The sequence below is a fragment of the Brachyistius frenatus genome, unplaced genomic scaffold (assembly GCF_029030835.1).
Source record: "Brachyistius frenatus isolate BFR_SWC_R1_liver_20210118 unplaced genomic scaffold, ASM2903083v1 Contig_16, whole genome shotgun sequence".
NCBI lineage: Eukaryota > Metazoa > Chordata > Actinopteri > Embiotocidae > Brachyistius > Brachyistius frenatus.
Genome location: NW_027210615.1, coordinates 1,482,450 through 1,500,255, shown reverse-complemented (window position 1 = coordinate 1,500,255; position 17,806 = coordinate 1,482,450). Strand labels below are relative to the sequence as shown.

At 40.0% G+C, this 17,806-nt stretch overlaps 1 protein-coding gene across 2 annotated transcripts in view; it reads left to right on the top strand.

The window, feature by feature from the left end:
• The first annotated feature begins 374 nt into the window (after positions 1–374).
• The window catches only part of LOC138618278 (helicase ARIP4-like), a 68,534-nt gene continuing 51,102 nt past the window's right edge, over positions 375–17,806 (top strand). For both annotated transcript variants that reach the window (XM_069693905.1, XM_069693902.1), the window contains exons 1-2: positions 375–457; positions 13,730–13,889. In XM_069693905.1, coding sequence (XP_069550006.1) covers positions 13,778–13,889 — 112 coding nt within the window. In that variant the 5' untranslated portion in view covers positions 375–457; positions 13,730–13,777. The remainder of the gene's footprint in view (positions 458–13,729; positions 13,890–17,806) is intronic.

Below are 17,806 nucleotides of genomic sequence, written 5' to 3'. Positions count from 1 at the left end.
ATAATCAGATCAGCCAATAACTAGTAATTGCAACCCTATTCAGTTTGCATGTTGTTTATGTTGCTAAATGGCTGTAAATACCCGTATTTGAATTGATATGGACAGGACGCCATTCAGATGTGCCAAGTTCAGAACATGTTGTCGTTGAAGTTTAACACAAAACAGGGCTCCGTTGTTGCATCCAAGATGAGCTTTTCAGTCATTTTAAACTGCAGCTGCAGCAAACACTTATTTTCATTATTGATTACTCTTGTGTGTTTTTTTTCTTCTTGAATTATTGTGAAATATTCAAACACAATGAAAAGTTGCACATCAAAATTTCTTGGATCCCAAAGTGACATCTTTATAAATTTCTCATTTTGTCCATCCAACAGACCATAACTGGAAGAGATTCAGCTGACCATCATGTGTGACCAAGAAACACAGTGACTCATCAGATCTGAGAAGCTGCAACCAGGTAGTCTTTTTTATTATTATTATTTATTAAAAACTGACTGAAAGAATCAATTGACCATCCAAATATTTTCTGATTTTGATTGAGTAATTGATGAATTGCACAATTGTTTCAGATGTAGTTCAAATACACCTTCAGGATATAGGTCAGGCTTATAGTTTTAGGTCAGGATCAATTGTTCTGTAATGCATTATGTCAGTGGCAGCCCTCTCAAATATAGTATGATTATTGTGTGTTTCTGTGCGACTGGCAGTGTTTGTGTGTGTAAATTACAGCTCTGCGTGTGCATACACGTATCCATGTTGTTTTTGTTTGAACGTATTTGTTGGTCAGTAATGTCTGTTTGAATTTTTGAAACATTGTCTTTTGAGAAGCCTCTTATCTAACATGTGAAACTTTAGGTCACTGCGTCCACCTTTGTATATTGTAGATCCACCAAAACAAAAAGGAGTGACAGACACATTACATTTTGTTCTGTGTTAAAGCTTCTTTAAGAAGCTGTTGTTTCATGTAGGAACTCACTCAACTAAACTGCTGTGTGACGATTATTCAACAGCACTCCTATTCAGAACAAAAAAGTGAAAAAGGAATATGAATATCACAGAATTTTCTACTTTGCTGTGTAAGCTGGTGTTTGTGATGCAGTGACTGCAGGTTGTTTGAATGCCACACAAGAAGCATCTTCTCTCCAAGGGCTTCTTCTTGTTGCCACCTAAATGTATCGACCAAGCGATGACCCAAAAGCTTTTTGCTTTCGACTCTCCTCCTCTTGAGTAGCTGAGTTTCTTAAAACATCAGGTGATGCGACGTGTCGTCAGCGATGAACCCAGGGTCACAGGATGTTTTCAGGTCTTAGATCATCAAACACTGTAACCCAGGCGACCGAGCCTGGGGTGATCAGTTCCAGGCTCGTCTCCCAAGTGGTGTGCTACACCATGGGTCATCCTTCCTGATCCACTGCTGCTGCAATGTTATTTTCTACAGCTTCCATAATGTTCTTGGGAGCTCCTCTCTCCTGATGTTGAGGAGGCTTGAGTGACTGATGAAGAGACTTCTTCACCTCAATGTGCTTACAGCGGACCTCTGTCCCCCCCTGATGCTTTCTACATTCTTCTTCCTGTTAAAGATATTTGGCCTTCTTACCCTCTTGGGCCTCGTCTGTCAGGTCTTCCCTGCTGACATGAGTCCAAACAGAACCACTTACTTAGAACAATCAGATGTTTGGACCTAATCTGGGCTGAGTGTCGTCCTTGCAGCGTGTTCGCGACACTTAAGCTGCTTCTTTTCATCAACTTCAGCTGCCAGTCACGAGCTGAGGTTAGCAGCCCAGTTGAGGCCCTGAGCTCCGCCTTAGGTTTTTCTGCCACTCTGACAAAGGCGATGCTTTGCCTTGTGGGGAGTTTATATTTGCTCTGCTGGATTCCAGTGCCGATGGTGTCGACTACTGCCTTCAGCACCTGGTCATGGTCCTACTTGTACCTCCATTCTCTCAAAGCTTTCAGGCAAGTCTTCAACCCTTTGGTCTCTTTGTTCCATGTATGATTAATGTGGTTACACATTACACAATTTCAGTAACGCGGTGGCTATTACATTTTTAACTGTTGTTTTTTTTCTGTATAAAGTGAAGTAATTAATTAAATTAATCACAACGTATAACTTTCAATATACCGTGCATATAAAAGAGTGTATTTAGGTAATATTTCCATTCTTTCTTTCTTTTTTTTAAGACATGAAGGTTTTAAAGTGTGTGAAACAAGTTTAAAAAGAAGACTCACTGGTGTTCCCAAAACCTCCCAAGGTGGCATTTTCAAATTTCTTCAAAAAATCTGTTTAACGTGAAAAAGAAAGAGGAAAATCCTCATATATTTGAAAAATGTTTGTGCTAATTCAATTTTCATTTGATTAACTAATGGATTATTGATATCAAGTTTATGTCAGAGCAATAAAAGGCTGCATAGAGGCAGAAGACAAGAAATATGAGACATCGAACATGGTTCAAATATTTAGCTGAGGTATGAACAAACGCCTTTAACTGAACAGCAGACGTGCGTCTGTTTAATTAGAAATGTTTAATGTTTGTTCTTTTTGGTTGAATCAACCTTCATATTTTTTAGGAATAGTTTGTTGTGCCCAGTTTTCTCTGTAGAATCATGTTTCATGTCCGATAAACCTGAGAGAGAAGATGGAACTTGGCAAAGACAGATGGGAAATATCATCAGATTGGTTTTCTTTGAATAAACATGTGTTTGCTTGTCAACGTTGTTTAAAAAAGATTATTTTTAGTGGAAGGGAAACGATTACTGTAGAGAAATCATTTCTGCTTGTGATGTAACACAATACAAATTGATTACTGTTAATCTTCTGAATCATCTGTACATCTCGGACGCCACAGACACTTTAAAATGTGTTTTGCGCATATTGACAGAATATTTTCTCCCATCATATTATTATTGTAGGAAACGTTTCCTTCCAATCACAGAATTTGGGCATCACTGGGAAATCATATTGGAACTGACATTTAACGTTTTAGCTCTTCAGAGTCAATCCAGTGTTTGTTTTTTTCCCTCTTCATACTGAAGCTGTCAAGCATGTTTTTACAGCAGTTGTCAATGGAGGCAGCAGTAAAAGCTGCCTTGTAGGTAGCACACATAGCTTCAACAGAAGGAGTCCCTTCCCCTTCAATGTCCCCATGTGCACCTTGAACAAACCCAGTGATCCCACTAAACGCTGCCTGATTGGCTGGAAAGCAGCCAGGAGCATCCAATCGGAGGTCATCTTGCCCTGATGATTTCTAATCCCTACTCTGCTGCTGCTCAACCCTTCCCCCCCTGTCAAGTGCCGGGACCCTACTCACTGCATGGAAATATTGATCAGGTGTGTAAACTGCTACAGTGTTTGTTGATGATTGCAGACACCACAACAAAAGTATAAACCATGTTTTAACTTAAATTGTCTGCAAGTTAAATTGGAAAGGTGTAATTGGTGTCTCCATTGTTTGCCTTCGCAAAGCTTTTTAACAAGACGTGATCACCGTTGGCTGCACTTTCTTTCTGGATTTTTCACCTTGTTTTCTTTCTGCAGGTTAAAGGGAGCTCAGGTGGTTGGGGATTTGATATGACACCCAGGTGGGATTGGCCCAAAGGGTTTATACATTTAAAAATATCCTCTGAGGCAAGTCAGGTCAGCATCGTTCAGTGATCCAGATCACTAATTTGTGTGTGTGTGTGTGTGTGTGTGTGTGTGTGTGTGTGTGTGTGTGTGTGTGTGTGTGTGTGTGTGTGTGTGTGTGTGTGTGTGTGTGACGTCCGGGCCAAAGAATTAAATGGAGGCTAAACCGAAATAAACTTGGACACGTTTTAGGTATTTATAGGCTCAAAGATAGAATTAGAAAAACTGTGTCTGAGCGGGTTAAAATTAAAGTTGGTAGGCTGCGCTTGTTGGAGGTAAGATGCTTCCAGTTTAGCTCTGGCCAAATTTAGATGACCTCTAAGACATGGTTCTGTAAGTGTGTGTGTGTGTGTGGTAGCAAAGGCTTTCCAGTTTATAATTTTATCTATTATTATTTTACATCTATTCTTTTTTTACTAACTGCATAAAGACGTGGTATATAGTGTCTAGAATTTGTTGCATAGGTTTTAGGACAGTCATCTATAATTCAACGTGCTAACATTTGCTAATTAGCTCTGAAGACAAAGTACAACTGAGGCTGATGGGAATGCTTTCATAGCTTTCAGGAAGGAAATGAGGATGGCACAAAAGAGCGGAAATGTTGAGGATCACCAAATTCATCCTGAGGGGGTCATAAATGTCTGCAGAAAAATTCAGGGCTGTCCATCCATTAGCTGTTGAGACATGTAGCTCAAAGTCACAAGTGTCAAACAAATGGTGGCACAGGACAGAAAGTACGTCCTCTGTACAGAATTTTAAGGCAGTCACTCTTTATTATATTTGATATATTTCTGTCAGGACCAAAGCTTACTGATGGACTGATGTGTTTTGAAAAAAATCCCCAAAAATGGTTCCAGCGGAGTTTGGGTGTCATGTACCATTTTGACATTTTATAGATAAAGTATTAATTAAAAAAAACATTTGAACAATGTCTACATTGAGAGTGAAAATAATAGTTAATTGCATCCCTTGTGGTTATCTTTCTATGAACATGCAAAATGTGTGGTCAGCATGTCAAGCCCACAAATTATACCATTTAAAAAGTCATGAAAAGATTTCCCTCCACCGTTTGTAGATTAAGATCTGTGTGTGGGGTGTGATGAACACTTTAGATAGTAAAGAGATGGAAAAAAAAAACCTTTCTATCTGCACTAACATACCTTGGGTAAAGAGCAGTGTTTGTGTTTTAGAAATACTGTGTGTGTGTGTGTGTGTGTGTGTGTGTGTGTGTGTGTGTGTGTGTGTGTGTGTGTGTGTGTGTGTGTGTGTGTGTGTGTGTGTGTGTGTGTGTGTGTGTGTGTGTGTGTGTGTGTGTGTGTGTGTGTGTGTTTGGATGAAAGTAACCTGACCCGATTGGTCAACTCCCTTCCTCCCTCCGCACCACCACCAGGCTTCAGTATTGTGTAAATCTGTTACACAAGCAAGTGGATGTGATGCAGATCTTCTAAGTCTGTAAGCCAGTTCAATATAAAAGGAAAGTGTTATACAATATCGATTTTGAGAGCCATAAACCGAAGCGTTGGTGGTTTTATTATTCTTGCAAATGGCCTGCATTTGTGAAACGGGCGCTGCGAGGTCCGCTGACGGCAGTGAAGTGCGTCATCAGTCTGTCGGGTTGTTAATGAGTCTATCCAAGGAGGACACTGATCTGTTGTTACAAAAATATCACTTTTTTTGTGTGTACTCTCCCAATCATGTATAATTAGAGCGGAGCCAGGGTCAGTCATCTTCAATCTAAACTATAAACCGAAGACTCTGTTGAGCTTTCATTCTGTAATTTATTCAGAGCCCATTTTAACAATAAGCCAGTTCATCTTCGGAGAAATTTGACATTTGGAAGTGATGGTGCCAAATCAAGCTTTTTAGGAAAGTTCGAATTGATGTTAACACTCCCCTCTCCTCCCTCGTTTAAATCTGCCTTGAGCTCCTGCTGGGTTTATAATGAAGCCCTGGTACACACTGTTCAACGCTGATGACGTACGAATCCAAGGTATGAGACCATTGTGTGTTCGTGTGCTGGCTCTTGTACCGTTATCTTTGTGAGACCCGTTTTGAGTTTCAGTGTTTGGACATTTTTGGTCCCCACGTATTTAAAGGAATATTTGAGGGTTAAAGTTAGAATAAGTTTTAGGTTAAGAGCCAAGGAAATGTATTATGTCTGCAAGGGTCCTAATGTGTGTGGCAGTACAAGTGTGTGTGTGTGTGTGTGTGTGTGTGTGTGTGTGTGTGTGTGTGTGTGTGTGTGTGTGTGTGTGTGTGTGTGTGTGTGTGTGTGTGTGTGTGTGTGTGTGTGTGTGTGTGAAGTGGAGTTGGATAAGAAACAGGGATTTTCAGGCTTTCAAGTTCTGAGAAGGACGGAAGGAGAAGTAAGAAATTAGAGGGTGTATGTGTGTGTATATATAATGTCCTTGCATCTTGACGTGCATCTTGTATAACTTTTTTCCTAGTAAGCTGAACAGTGCCATTATTAGCCAGATCTTATGTAAGCCATCTTATGCAAGCAGCTGTCTTGTCACTGCCCCCCTCCTTTATCATTCATTTGTATTTCTCTCTCTCTCTCTCTCTCTCTCTCTCTCTCTCTCTCTCTCTCTCTCTCTCTCTCTCTCTCTCTCTCTCTCTCTCTCTCTCTCTAAGGGGCTTTTAAGAGGTAATTACAGGGCATCTTTGGATGCCTATGTGAAGTCTGAAAGTGTTCTATATTTTGCCCATTGAAGCCTCAGTTGGCACCATAATCTGCGTAAAACTGCATCTGTGCCATTTAGCCGTAAAAGGAAAGTGTAGAGCCTGTATGTTCTCCACCGCCACTTAATGGAAGTGAACTAGAAGATAAGGACCAAAGTGTGTTAATATAAGTTGTATTACGTCAGAAACAAGGCAAGACAAACAACTTTTACTACCATTCCTGTTGCTGTTTTCTGGTAGAATTTCCATCCCATTGACGTCCATCTCCTCTGTTGCTCACCAAGAACCACTTTCTTGTTACAGGACCTCAAATTGTCCATCATGCAAAAATAAGCAGTTTTTTCTGCAATGGAAAACAGCTCATGTTTTGTTCAGGCTTTTGTTGATAGTGAGGAGAACTTAACTTCCCCCCAGAAATGGTTTTACAAGACGTCAGTGTGTTTTCCCAGAAACTGGAGTTATTTCTGTTGTGTCCATCACCAACTAGTGGATTAGTCATTTGGGACAAGATGCCACATATCTGTGGTGATGTCATGCTGGTTCAGGCTACGATGTTGTCCTATTTTGGTACTGGTGATATTTAGGTTATCTTCCCCCCCTGCCCCCTTTTGTCATAGGGGTGTTTTTAGGACATCAGACAGCCCCCCTCCCCCAACCTCTCTATAGAGCCCTCCCTCTCCCAGATGTTCTCCTGTCTTTGTCCACTTCTCCCATCATCCTTCACCTCTTTTTTTCTGTAACCCCCCCCCCCCTGTGCTTTTTACATTTTTTTTCCCCCCATCCGCATCCTGTTTATATTCACAGGATTTAAATTGTTTCTCCCTGTCCCAAAGCTAATGCTGTACTTCACAACACAATGTCGACTGAATCAGGCGTCCTTGGAGCCCCTCCTTGGCCCACTGTGAGAGGTTATGTAAGGAATGATTGTGTAGGGGCTCATACACAAATGTTTTTTCTTCTAAACATTCAACCTCCTGTATACTTGTAAGTACTCTCGAGAGTTTGAACAGTTGGAAGGTTTGGAAGTTCACGGTTGTAGTCTTAGCACAAATTAAAATGTTTTTCTGTTCTGAAGTAGAAAGACATTTATTCTTCTCACTCTTCTTGTTGCAGCACTAAATAGGAAAAGAAAAAAAAACCAAGAGGAGGTTGTTTTTTTCTTTAAATAAGAGTATGTTTTGTGATGCGTCATCCAGTTAAAATGAATTATTAAATACGATTTAAAGGTTCAGTTTGTAAGCTCTATTGTCAGAAAATGAAATTAAATCATGTTTACATTAGTGGATAGTCACCAAGAATAGTTTTTTTTTTTTTTTTTTTTTTTTTGCCGTAGACTGAACCTTTCATATATACATAGAGAATGGGTCCTCTTCCACTGAGTTTCTAGGGGACAAACTAAACACTGGATCCAGAGAGGACCTTTCATTTTCTTTGAGTTCGCTGTCATGGTAGATTCTTTTACATACTTGGCAGGGGAGGATAAGGCAGAGGTATTCAGTTGGTATCTGCCACTAAATCCTTCACACTGCTCCCTAAGATGTAATCATTAGGCCTGGCACATGAGGACTGTGGTGTGTGCAGTAACTCTTCAGCGCTGCACAGCTACGGCTCGTTCATGAGTTTCCCTTCGATAATGGTCATGAGTAATCAAATGTTTGAGGTCCAACATGTGATTTGTTGTAACCAAAAAGCAGGCCTGTGATTTTTGGTTAGCCTCGTTCAGAGTGAGAAACACAGATAGATAGAGTGAGTGCGCACCAGTAAAACACTCCCCTTCACCTGTTAAATGATCACCATGATATAATTAGGACCTACACTGTGTTTCTGCTATGATTATATAGTGCAAATGAGATCACAGAACCTTTCCTTGTCTGTTTTTTCTGGGAACCACACATGGCATGGATGGAAAAAACAGCATTGGTTATATTTTCTAGATAACTAATGTTCCCTTGTGTTTTGCTATGTTGAAGAAAGTTAGTTGTGGGTTATTAATTGCTGTGTTATAAAGTTATTAAGAAGGTTACACAGTTAATTCGGAGTTCCCACTCGATATGCGCCATCATGGCAGTTTGTAGAGCTCAACGTTGTAAAATGGTAAATACTTGATTGTAATATGCGTCCTGGGTTGCGTGATAGGTTTCCTAATAAATAGATACACCATTTATTGTAACACCCCGCTGCTAAAAATGTATGTTACACAGGATTATTTGTCATACTGCTCAGCACTATCAAGGTATAGCTCCAGCATTAACATTGTTTTATTAAAAGCCTAAAGAAGACAGTAAACGACATTGTCTAACAGTGATGCTGAGTGTTGACTCACATTTCACTGCGTTGGTGTGAAAACTGTCCTGTTTAAAGTAAAAACAAAAAGAGTCACCCGTGACACACCCTGTGGAGCAGGTAGGACGGCAAGACTTTGACATTTGCAGATGAGCTTGAGTTTGCTATTACAGATGATGGACACAACAACATGAACACCTGCCCAGAACAATATAATGCACTCCAGTGCAACAGCTCTGCAAAAAATCTTACCCCCCTGAAGCTGCTTTTCAAGGAGTTGTCCTCACCTAACCCAGATTGGAGGCTATGATTTGTGAAAACTGATCTCAATTTTAATGTGGGCCGATGTTTTTGTACTAATCCTTCATAGTGTTGAACCAATAAGCAGTCTTGGGAAAGGATAAAAACTTAAGTTTCATGATATTATTAGCGGGTTGTTGCACTGGATTTCATTATATTTGTACAGGTGTTTCCACGTCCCGGTAGATAAAAAGTTTAGTGTCAGTTGGGAAAAAGAAGGAAGTGTCTAACCCACATGCTCGACCAACACGAGCATGCTCAGAGTAGAAGACATGTACTGTATGTTATATAACAGTGATTTTTTTACAGCCTGAAGGCCTGACATGGACAGAATAGTTTGGCCTGCTTTTACATAAAGTATGATGGCAATGAATCAAGTGTAATTTGGCTGTATTTAACTTCCAAGTTATGTAGGCTAATAACAAGCTGAGCCATATGGCTGCTTGAGTTTCATGTGACCTACTTTGGAGTATATGTAAGTGTAAGTCATGTCAGGTTACTTTTTAGGGAAAGTTTTTTTTTTTTTTTTTTAACAAGACAGATTCTTCAAAGTGCCCCAGATGTTGTCCCGTTTCTTTTCCGAGATGAGAATCTGTTCTTCATTTCATTTGGTATGTTCATGTTCTCAGCTCACAATTCCACCTTTTTAATGTACTCAAAGAAGTTTTTGTTGTTGTAGTTTAGTGTTCATAATCATCTGAAATGACTGTCCAAGTGCAGTCTACTTTTGGAACAAGGATGCTTTTGGCAGCGGGACATGTGACATGTCAACACTAAGATAATTCTGTTTGACTATTAAATGGTGGTATTTCACATTCATGCACAAACAGTATCTTCTATATGGACCAGTGATGGGAACACAGACAGACTATATAACTCTGCCAAAATCTGCAGCCACCCGTTCCCTGGCATGTCATGTTACATAAGGATGTCACTGATCCCAAGTGCTATATGTGCTTGTTCCCAATTTACTCTTCCAGCAGTGGCTAGTCTGTGGTTGATAACTGTGTCATGGTTTCTGATGCTTTTTGAGGAACCAACCAAACAAGGAAGGCAAATTTTTTAATCCTAGTGTGTGAGATTATAGAGGACACTTAGATTCTATGGACACAACACACACACACACACACACACACACACACACACACACACACACACACACACACACACACACACACACATAAGCAGAAAGAGAGACTTACTTGTGCTGTTAAATCAGGCTCATCAAATATCATTAAACTAAAACCGTCGCCTCGGACAAGGCTGATGAGATGCATGTGTTTAGCATCATCTTTGAGATGAGGGACATTGTTTGTGCTGCACGCCCAAAATCAAGCTGACTTAGTCTGGCCTGATTACTGATCTGTGAATGGACCGTGTCTTCACTCTAATAACTGTGGTAGACTGATGATCCGCTAGCTTCACCTGCAGAGTTTGGCTGTCCTTCATCTTAACGTATTTTTTGAAGAAGTTCTACACAACGTTTTGACTACTGTAGTCGACATGTTTCTGCTGTTCACACTGTGGCGTCTAATCTTACAGCCCCGCACAATTTCACCTGCAGAGCTCTGGAGGCTGGTAGCAACGTGTTCTCCTTCTCCTTGTGTTGTTCACTGGTAGTTGACAAACAGCTTTTAGGTGCATTACCCCCAATTAACGCACCACACCAGGCGCCGCTAAAAAACTGAGAAATAAGGAAAAATGATAATCACTTATACTGATCGTTTCTTTAAAAATATTTAAATGACAATTAAAAAGTTCCCAAATCATGACCCATTCCTATTAGATTCCTCACAACGGTCCAACTGTGCCTATTAGTAAATGGTAGTATGCTAGCAGACTAAACTATGATGGTATTTACAAGGGGCCATCACCACCCCCACAACGGAGTGCAGCACAGTCATGCACATGAAGCAGAGGGAAGCAATAACTTTTTTTAAGTATTCAGAATAACATTGGCTTGTTTAATCGCCTGTGTTACCTGCTGCTCTGTTTTTTTTTCTCAAATTTTAAACAGTTTATCTCCAAACTACTGAAGTTTAGTGATGTTTGTTCTTGACGATGCTTTCGTCGTTCCGGCTGGTCGCGGGTTCTGCTCTTTCTCTTGTGTTTATTCCACTGCGACTTCAAGCCAGCTGCCTCTCAGCCACCGTCATTCACTGGCCTGAATGTATCTCTCACTGTGCCTAAGTGCGCACCTCTATTCCTGTGACATGATTGGATCAGCGGGAAGGACACTTGGCTACGCTGCAGCGGTTATAGTTAGGAATGACTCGGTCAATCGCCACCGACCAGTTCACTTCTGTGCATGCTACCCAAGTGTGGAATTATTTCAAATATTTATCCGATTTTAAAAATATTTCTCTGGAGGAAAATTATATCCCAATGATTGTTGATATTGTTTATCGCCCACCCTATCAGTAGCATCAGCGTAAATGGTGTCGCATGGTTGGATTGTCACCCAGAAAGTCAGTGGGTTTTGCAAGAAGTCTGATTCATACAAATCGGCTGAAAGCACAAGGTCACATCCTTCTCCATCATTAATCAGTTTCATTTAACCGTAGATGTGAACTGTTCGTATAACTCGTGTTTAGAAACAATAACTCTGTCTTGTGGAGGTTCAGTGCTGCAGCAGTGATTGCCAGTGTGTGGTCAGTGGGCGCTTCACTCAGTTTCACAGGAAAATAAGCTGCAGATCAAAGAATGCAGCAACAGTACGATAATTATTTTGTTTACCACCTTGCTGCTATCGTCTCAACTGCGCTGTAGTATTATATATTTTCCATGTGGGTATATTTTAATGAAACAAAAAAAGCTACACACCATTTAAATAGTTTCTGTGGTTATATACACATTGGAGAAAGTTCACTGGGTCCTTGGTTACTGGGACTTCAGCCCAGTAACCAGTCCATGTGAAGTGTAGCTCGGCTCGATTTATGATGCTTATAAACCGCACTGTTGGTCCAGTCATTCAGCTTGGCTGGAGTTACCTGTTGTGTAATGTGCTGCTGTGCAACATTATAGAAGGTGAGCTGGCAGGCGGTCAAAAGTAAATCTAGCTGTGATACTCCTGCGTGTCTGGTCTCATCTAAGTGGGAGTGAACATTATTTAAAGCTTTTGTTTTTTTAATAAAGAAAGGCAACCACGGTGATAATTGTTGTTTATGGTGGTAAGTGTATGTTGATGAAATGGGATTTATATATTTTGATCATAATCTTTTTCAGTAGTTTCGCAGACTTTCTGTATTTTTCTTAAAGTGATAAGGACACTTTACGTGGTGGTTATGATTCTTGTTGTTTGTTGTTTATTATGCCATAAAACAAAAAATAAACTAAACTTTCCTTTCACCAGTAATGAGGGGCCTGTCTACTCTGTGGTTTCAGTGTGATTGTTTTGTTCTGGTACAAAGAAAACCGTGTGAGTAATGTAAGTGTAATTTCCCGTTTACTGAGAGATGATGCTTTAAAAGCATCCCAGAAACTCGTGAGCGCTCTTCACATCTTCGTGTGTCTCTGAGACACATTTCCTTTTGTCCCTCTGCTCTGCTGTTCTCTTTCATCTGCAGGTCATGATCTTTTATTTTGTTACACACTCTCTCATAAAGGGTCTAAAAAAAGATTCTGTCCTCTTTTTTTTTCATATCTATTAATTACAGTATTTGATTCTAGAAAAATATAGTATCTCTTACCCTTTTACCTGCAGGTTAATCTCACCCCATAGTTGGTTACCATACCATGCAGATCGGTTGCAGTGATGTCACATGTCCATTTGATCAGGGACCTTTTTTTTTTTTTTTTTACCTGGCTGAGAAGTTAACATGAACCAGACTATCTCCTTTGTTTTGAGAAACAAGGAGGTCCTTTGACCTTTTTACCCTGTACGGGTGGGTTCATGTATTTACTCTGATCTAAATGATGATAAATTAAAACATTAAAGATTAGATTAAAACAGAATATGAGTGATGAGTGCAAAGACAGGAAACAACTGTTCAGGAGAATTTGGGTATCATTTAGCTACTTGTTGATCACAAAGGTAAATGTTCTGTTATCTTATCCAGTTTAAAATGAAAATCATTTCAAGTTCAGATCAAGCTGGCTAATTCTAATATAGAGCTGCATAATGTGTGTGTAACTTGTGTTAATGATGTAATGGGGACAAATATCTGTAAATCGATGAGACTCGTCTTCTCATCACAAAAAGCTCTCGTTTGTGGTAGAAAGTTCTCACAAAGTTTACATTTATTTGGGATCTGGACTTGAAGTTATGTTTCGAATTATTGTTCACAGTTGAGGTCAACATGGGTAAAGGATTAGGCACGCAGGCTCCAAGAAATAATAACTGTCTATTCAATGTGTTTGCAAGTGACAAAAACTAGGTCCATAACCTTTGTGACTCATTCAATTGGTTTCTTTTGAATACATGTTACCGTAGGTCTTCTTAAGGTACTAAAGTTTTCAAAACTTGTTCCTTTCTTTGTCTCTGACTGGACTGAAAGTCTAAATAAATGTCTCTCACCACCAGATCGAAGATTGTGCTCTCAATCAGCTCCCATACACCATCGCTGAGATGTTCTCGTAGGGAGCTGCCACAGTCAATTTCACACAAGTACATAGTGTCCTATTTTAGAGAGGACTTAGTGAGGAAAAACAAAACAAATTCCACATCTACCGGAGCCTCCTTTTTTTGCTGTTGTCCGTGTTCACATGAGGAACTTCAAACTGTGCTGATAGACAGATTTGAAAAGGAACAAAGAGTTATCATTTACTATACTTAAAAAAAGTTGATAGATTTTTGTGTGTGTGTTTACAATTGTTCACTCACACCTGTACTATTTGTTTCAGGTGTGTGAAGTGCGGCCATGCTTAGGTAGCAGCAGCCTTCAGGTCGGGATGTCTGATTACGAAGATGAACGTCTGAATGGGAGGGAGGAGAGTGAGATCTGCTACATCAGTGATGAAGACAGAGACAACGATGGAGATGACGAAGATGAGGGGCTATCTGGTGAGTCAAAATGATGGACCAGTGCCATCTCACATTGCTCTTACTATGTCAGTGACCCCTGACTTGTGGCCATTTAGATAAACCATATTGTTGTCATGACACTTTAATGAGAAATGAATCAAAATGTTGCTTGAAAGGTTTGTTTTGCATCAAACTGAAACCTTCTGCGGAACACGAGAATTCAACATAAAGTAGATCAAAACAGCTGACAGGCTAAACTTAATGCATACGCCGACAGTCTATATCAGTCATAACATAAAAATCTAAGTGTGGCGTCTAAATAATATTGCAATAAATTACTGTAGTATATTGTAGGAAATTGTAAGTCATATTAAAATGTTAACTCATTGTTTTGTGGCTCCTCCAAATACCTATTATTTCTCCTATTTGTTTTGACAATTGGCATCAATTCCAGACAGGGTTGTTGATTAGCTTTCCCAGAGATCTTAAATAAGAGCACAGATAATATTTGGTCAGATAAAGGCTTATTAAGAAAAGTCTCTGTCAGACAAATTAATGGTATTAAAGGAGCACCACCCTCTCTGGCAGTGCAGCCACTCCCGGGTGATGGAAAATGCATCGCTAACTTTGCAACGTTCGTGATTTTTACTGGGAATGTCGCAACCGTAACTCAGCTCGTTCATAAAGCGTTCATCACCATTGTGTTCCTTTATTCTACTTTCAGCACAAACAAAAGCCTCTACTCTCGCTACTCTGTCATCTGCATGACATATATTTGCATTTAAGGACACTAAAAATGTCACTGTAGTCTCCACATGCATGACCAAACCGGCGTTCCTCAGCTGCCTCTGGCGTTTTCGCCTCCTTTAGGAGACAAAAAACTAAACTCTCATGTCGTCTTCTCTCTTTTCTTCTGTTGCCAGTATGTGTTACATAACCCAATGAATCATCTATTAGTTCTCATAAATGCAGAGTTGTACGTGTGTGTGCGGTGGTGTCTCAAGCAGTGTGTTTTTGTGGCTGGGAAGTAAGATTTAAACTTTGGTTGGATAACTTAAAATTGTGAGTTTGCCCTCATGGAGGGAGAAAAGTATTTACACTTTTTAGGGTTTACAGAGGAATCAGAAAGCACGTTGTTAAATTGTCGTCTCACGGTTCGTAAACTAAACATACCCAAGTAAAGTTCCCCTCATACTCTTGGTGCTTCATCAGTTAATTTCCATTAGAATAAACAAACCAGGCTCTGAAATATTTAGATGTTAATGTAATGAGAGAAACAAAGAATGAGGGATTAACTGCAGGAAGAACAACTGTCCTTGAATTTTAAACCTAATTCTTCCATTTTATGTGTGTGTGTGTGTGTGTGTGTGTGTGTGTGTGTGTGTGTGTGTGTGTGTGTGTGTGTGTGTGTGTGTGTGTGTGTGTGTGTGTGTGTGTGTGTGTGTGTGTGTGTGTGTGTGTCATTTTGTAAATCAGGATGTGTACAAGTACAAATGTGTCTGTGTGTGTTCCCCGTTCCTTGTCTGTTCTTTGGTTTACCACAGTGAGAGCATACACAAGTACATTATGAAAGCTAAACACCCCCCTGTGTACACGCAGACACAACATCTGTATGCTTTCCTTGACTTTTCCATGATGTCCTTCTTAGCTGCCTTCAACTATTCATATCCACTTGCTGTGTAATGGTATGTGCGTTTGTCCCAAACCTTTCAGTACGCGATGTTCGGTTTGCGATGAAACTTTCTTGGTTCGACACTTCCTGTAAACCAAATAATAAAAGATGTTATGTACTTGTGCTCAAGGAACAAAATGTTTCCAGACTCTGGCGATCTTTAGGTTTCTCATCAGTGAGTCATTGTTGGATAACCCTTTAATGTGGCAGATTGCTTGTTATGGCTTCGGCAGCACAGACCTGCGAACCTGTGAAGAACTCTTAACACACACACACACACACACACACACACACACACACACACACACACACACACACACACACACACACACACACACACACACACACACATACACACACTTTTTATTTCCTCTGCTGAGCAAGCACACCTCCTTCTCACTTTGCTCTTGTGCACAGAGTGTACATGTCCTGATTACAGCAGTAGTACTCTGTTAGATATTGTAATGGTGGCTGCAGTTACATAGGCTGTGTGTGTGTGTGTGTGTGTGTGTGTGTGTGTGTGTGTGTGTGTGTGTGTGTGTGTGTGTGTGTGTGTGTGTGTGTGTGTGTGTGTGTGTGTGTGTGTGTGTGTGTGTGTGTGAGAGATAATTGAGGATGAATGAGACACACACAGAGAGAGCGAGAGAAAGACGCGCACACACACACACACACACACACACACACACACACACACACACACAGAGAGGGGTGATGGTGATGAACCATTAATCACCCACCAAAAAGGTTTTCAGGTCCTTGTGGCTTTCTGCTTAGGCTTATAAAATATTTTTACCACAACAGTTGTGCAACACTTTTTATAACTGACCCAGCGGAGCAGCAGAGCTGGCAGAAGCCCTGAAGTCTACAGATTTGGATCTGGGGCTGTGAAGGTATTTTAGGAGTGAGAAAAGTCCTGACGGGAGAAAATGAAACACTGCGCTGCTTTTGTTTTGGCCAAAGACTTAATTTGACAAGCTCATCCTTATTCTCCCAAAAAGAAGCATATGGATGCTTTATGTTTTAAATGATAATTTCTGCATAATATTAAAATGACTATTAAGAAGATTAAAGAGTAGTTTAGATTAAGAGTATCCATTTTGTGTAAAATATATTACATTTTAATGAAATGCTTTTTATGAAACACAATACCATCCTTCATCCAGATAAATGTTTTGGGCACCTCTGATCTGCTCATACTAAATTTCAAAATGCAAATTTTTGCTTGAAACCATCGATACTGTAACTGTGACAGAAACTAAAGCCTGGTCATTCACTGCCTTTGCGTGATCGATTGTTTTCATGCAGAACTGATTGAATGCATAACAGATGAAAGACTTTTGATATTTCTGTTTTTCAATCTGTGCTCAGCACCATAACTCTTCCTCACAAGTTTGATTTAAGTTGTTGTAGTTTTATTGTTTTGAATTCTTGCTCATTACAGTTTAAAAAAACAACTTTTTGTTGAGTTTGGTTTAGATTCTGTTTAGGGCCTTAAACTATCCGAGCACATGCTGTATTTGACAGGTTACAACGTGTCCTGAACTTTTTGAGCCTCCGTTTAGGGAAGTCTTGTATGCTGAGGTGATAACTCGGATTAGGTGTAGCATACAACACTGTTTTTAGAGCAAATCTTGGAGCTTGTTGTCTTGGCAGGTGGTGGAGTGAGTGAAAGGCTTGATGGAGAAAAACACACATTTACATGTTTATCTCCCCCACTTTGCAAGTCTATTTTGCTCGTGTGACATCATCACCCCCCCGCCGTCTCCTGCGTCTGTCCCACGGTTACCATAACAACTGTCACCACGAGTTACGACGGTTTCCTCCTCCAGGTTCAATATCCCCTTTTTTCTCTTTCTCCTTGTATATTGCCAATTCTTCCTTTCTTTGTTCTTCTGTTTCCTCCTCATCTTTATTGAGCTACCTTCATCCTTCTCCATTAAATATCAATTTTGTCCCCACATTTAAATTAATTCATCTTCTAGCTCTTTGCCATTCTTCTCCTAACCTACAGACCTGTCGGTGGACAGGAGGTGATGCTTTTTATATTCTTGGTTCACTTTGTTTTTGTTTTTGAACTGCTGAAAGTTAGGTCAAGTGAAATAATTAGTTTTCTGTCTGGAGAGGTTGGGGTTGTCATGGTGATCACTACACCTGTACATACAAATTACAAACATGTGCAAAATTACACTTTCTGCAGCTATTTGCAAGTATTTTTAGCCAACTTGCCTTTGGGGATCTCATAACTATTTCAAAGCACGTGTAAAATTAAGTTTTATGATTCAAG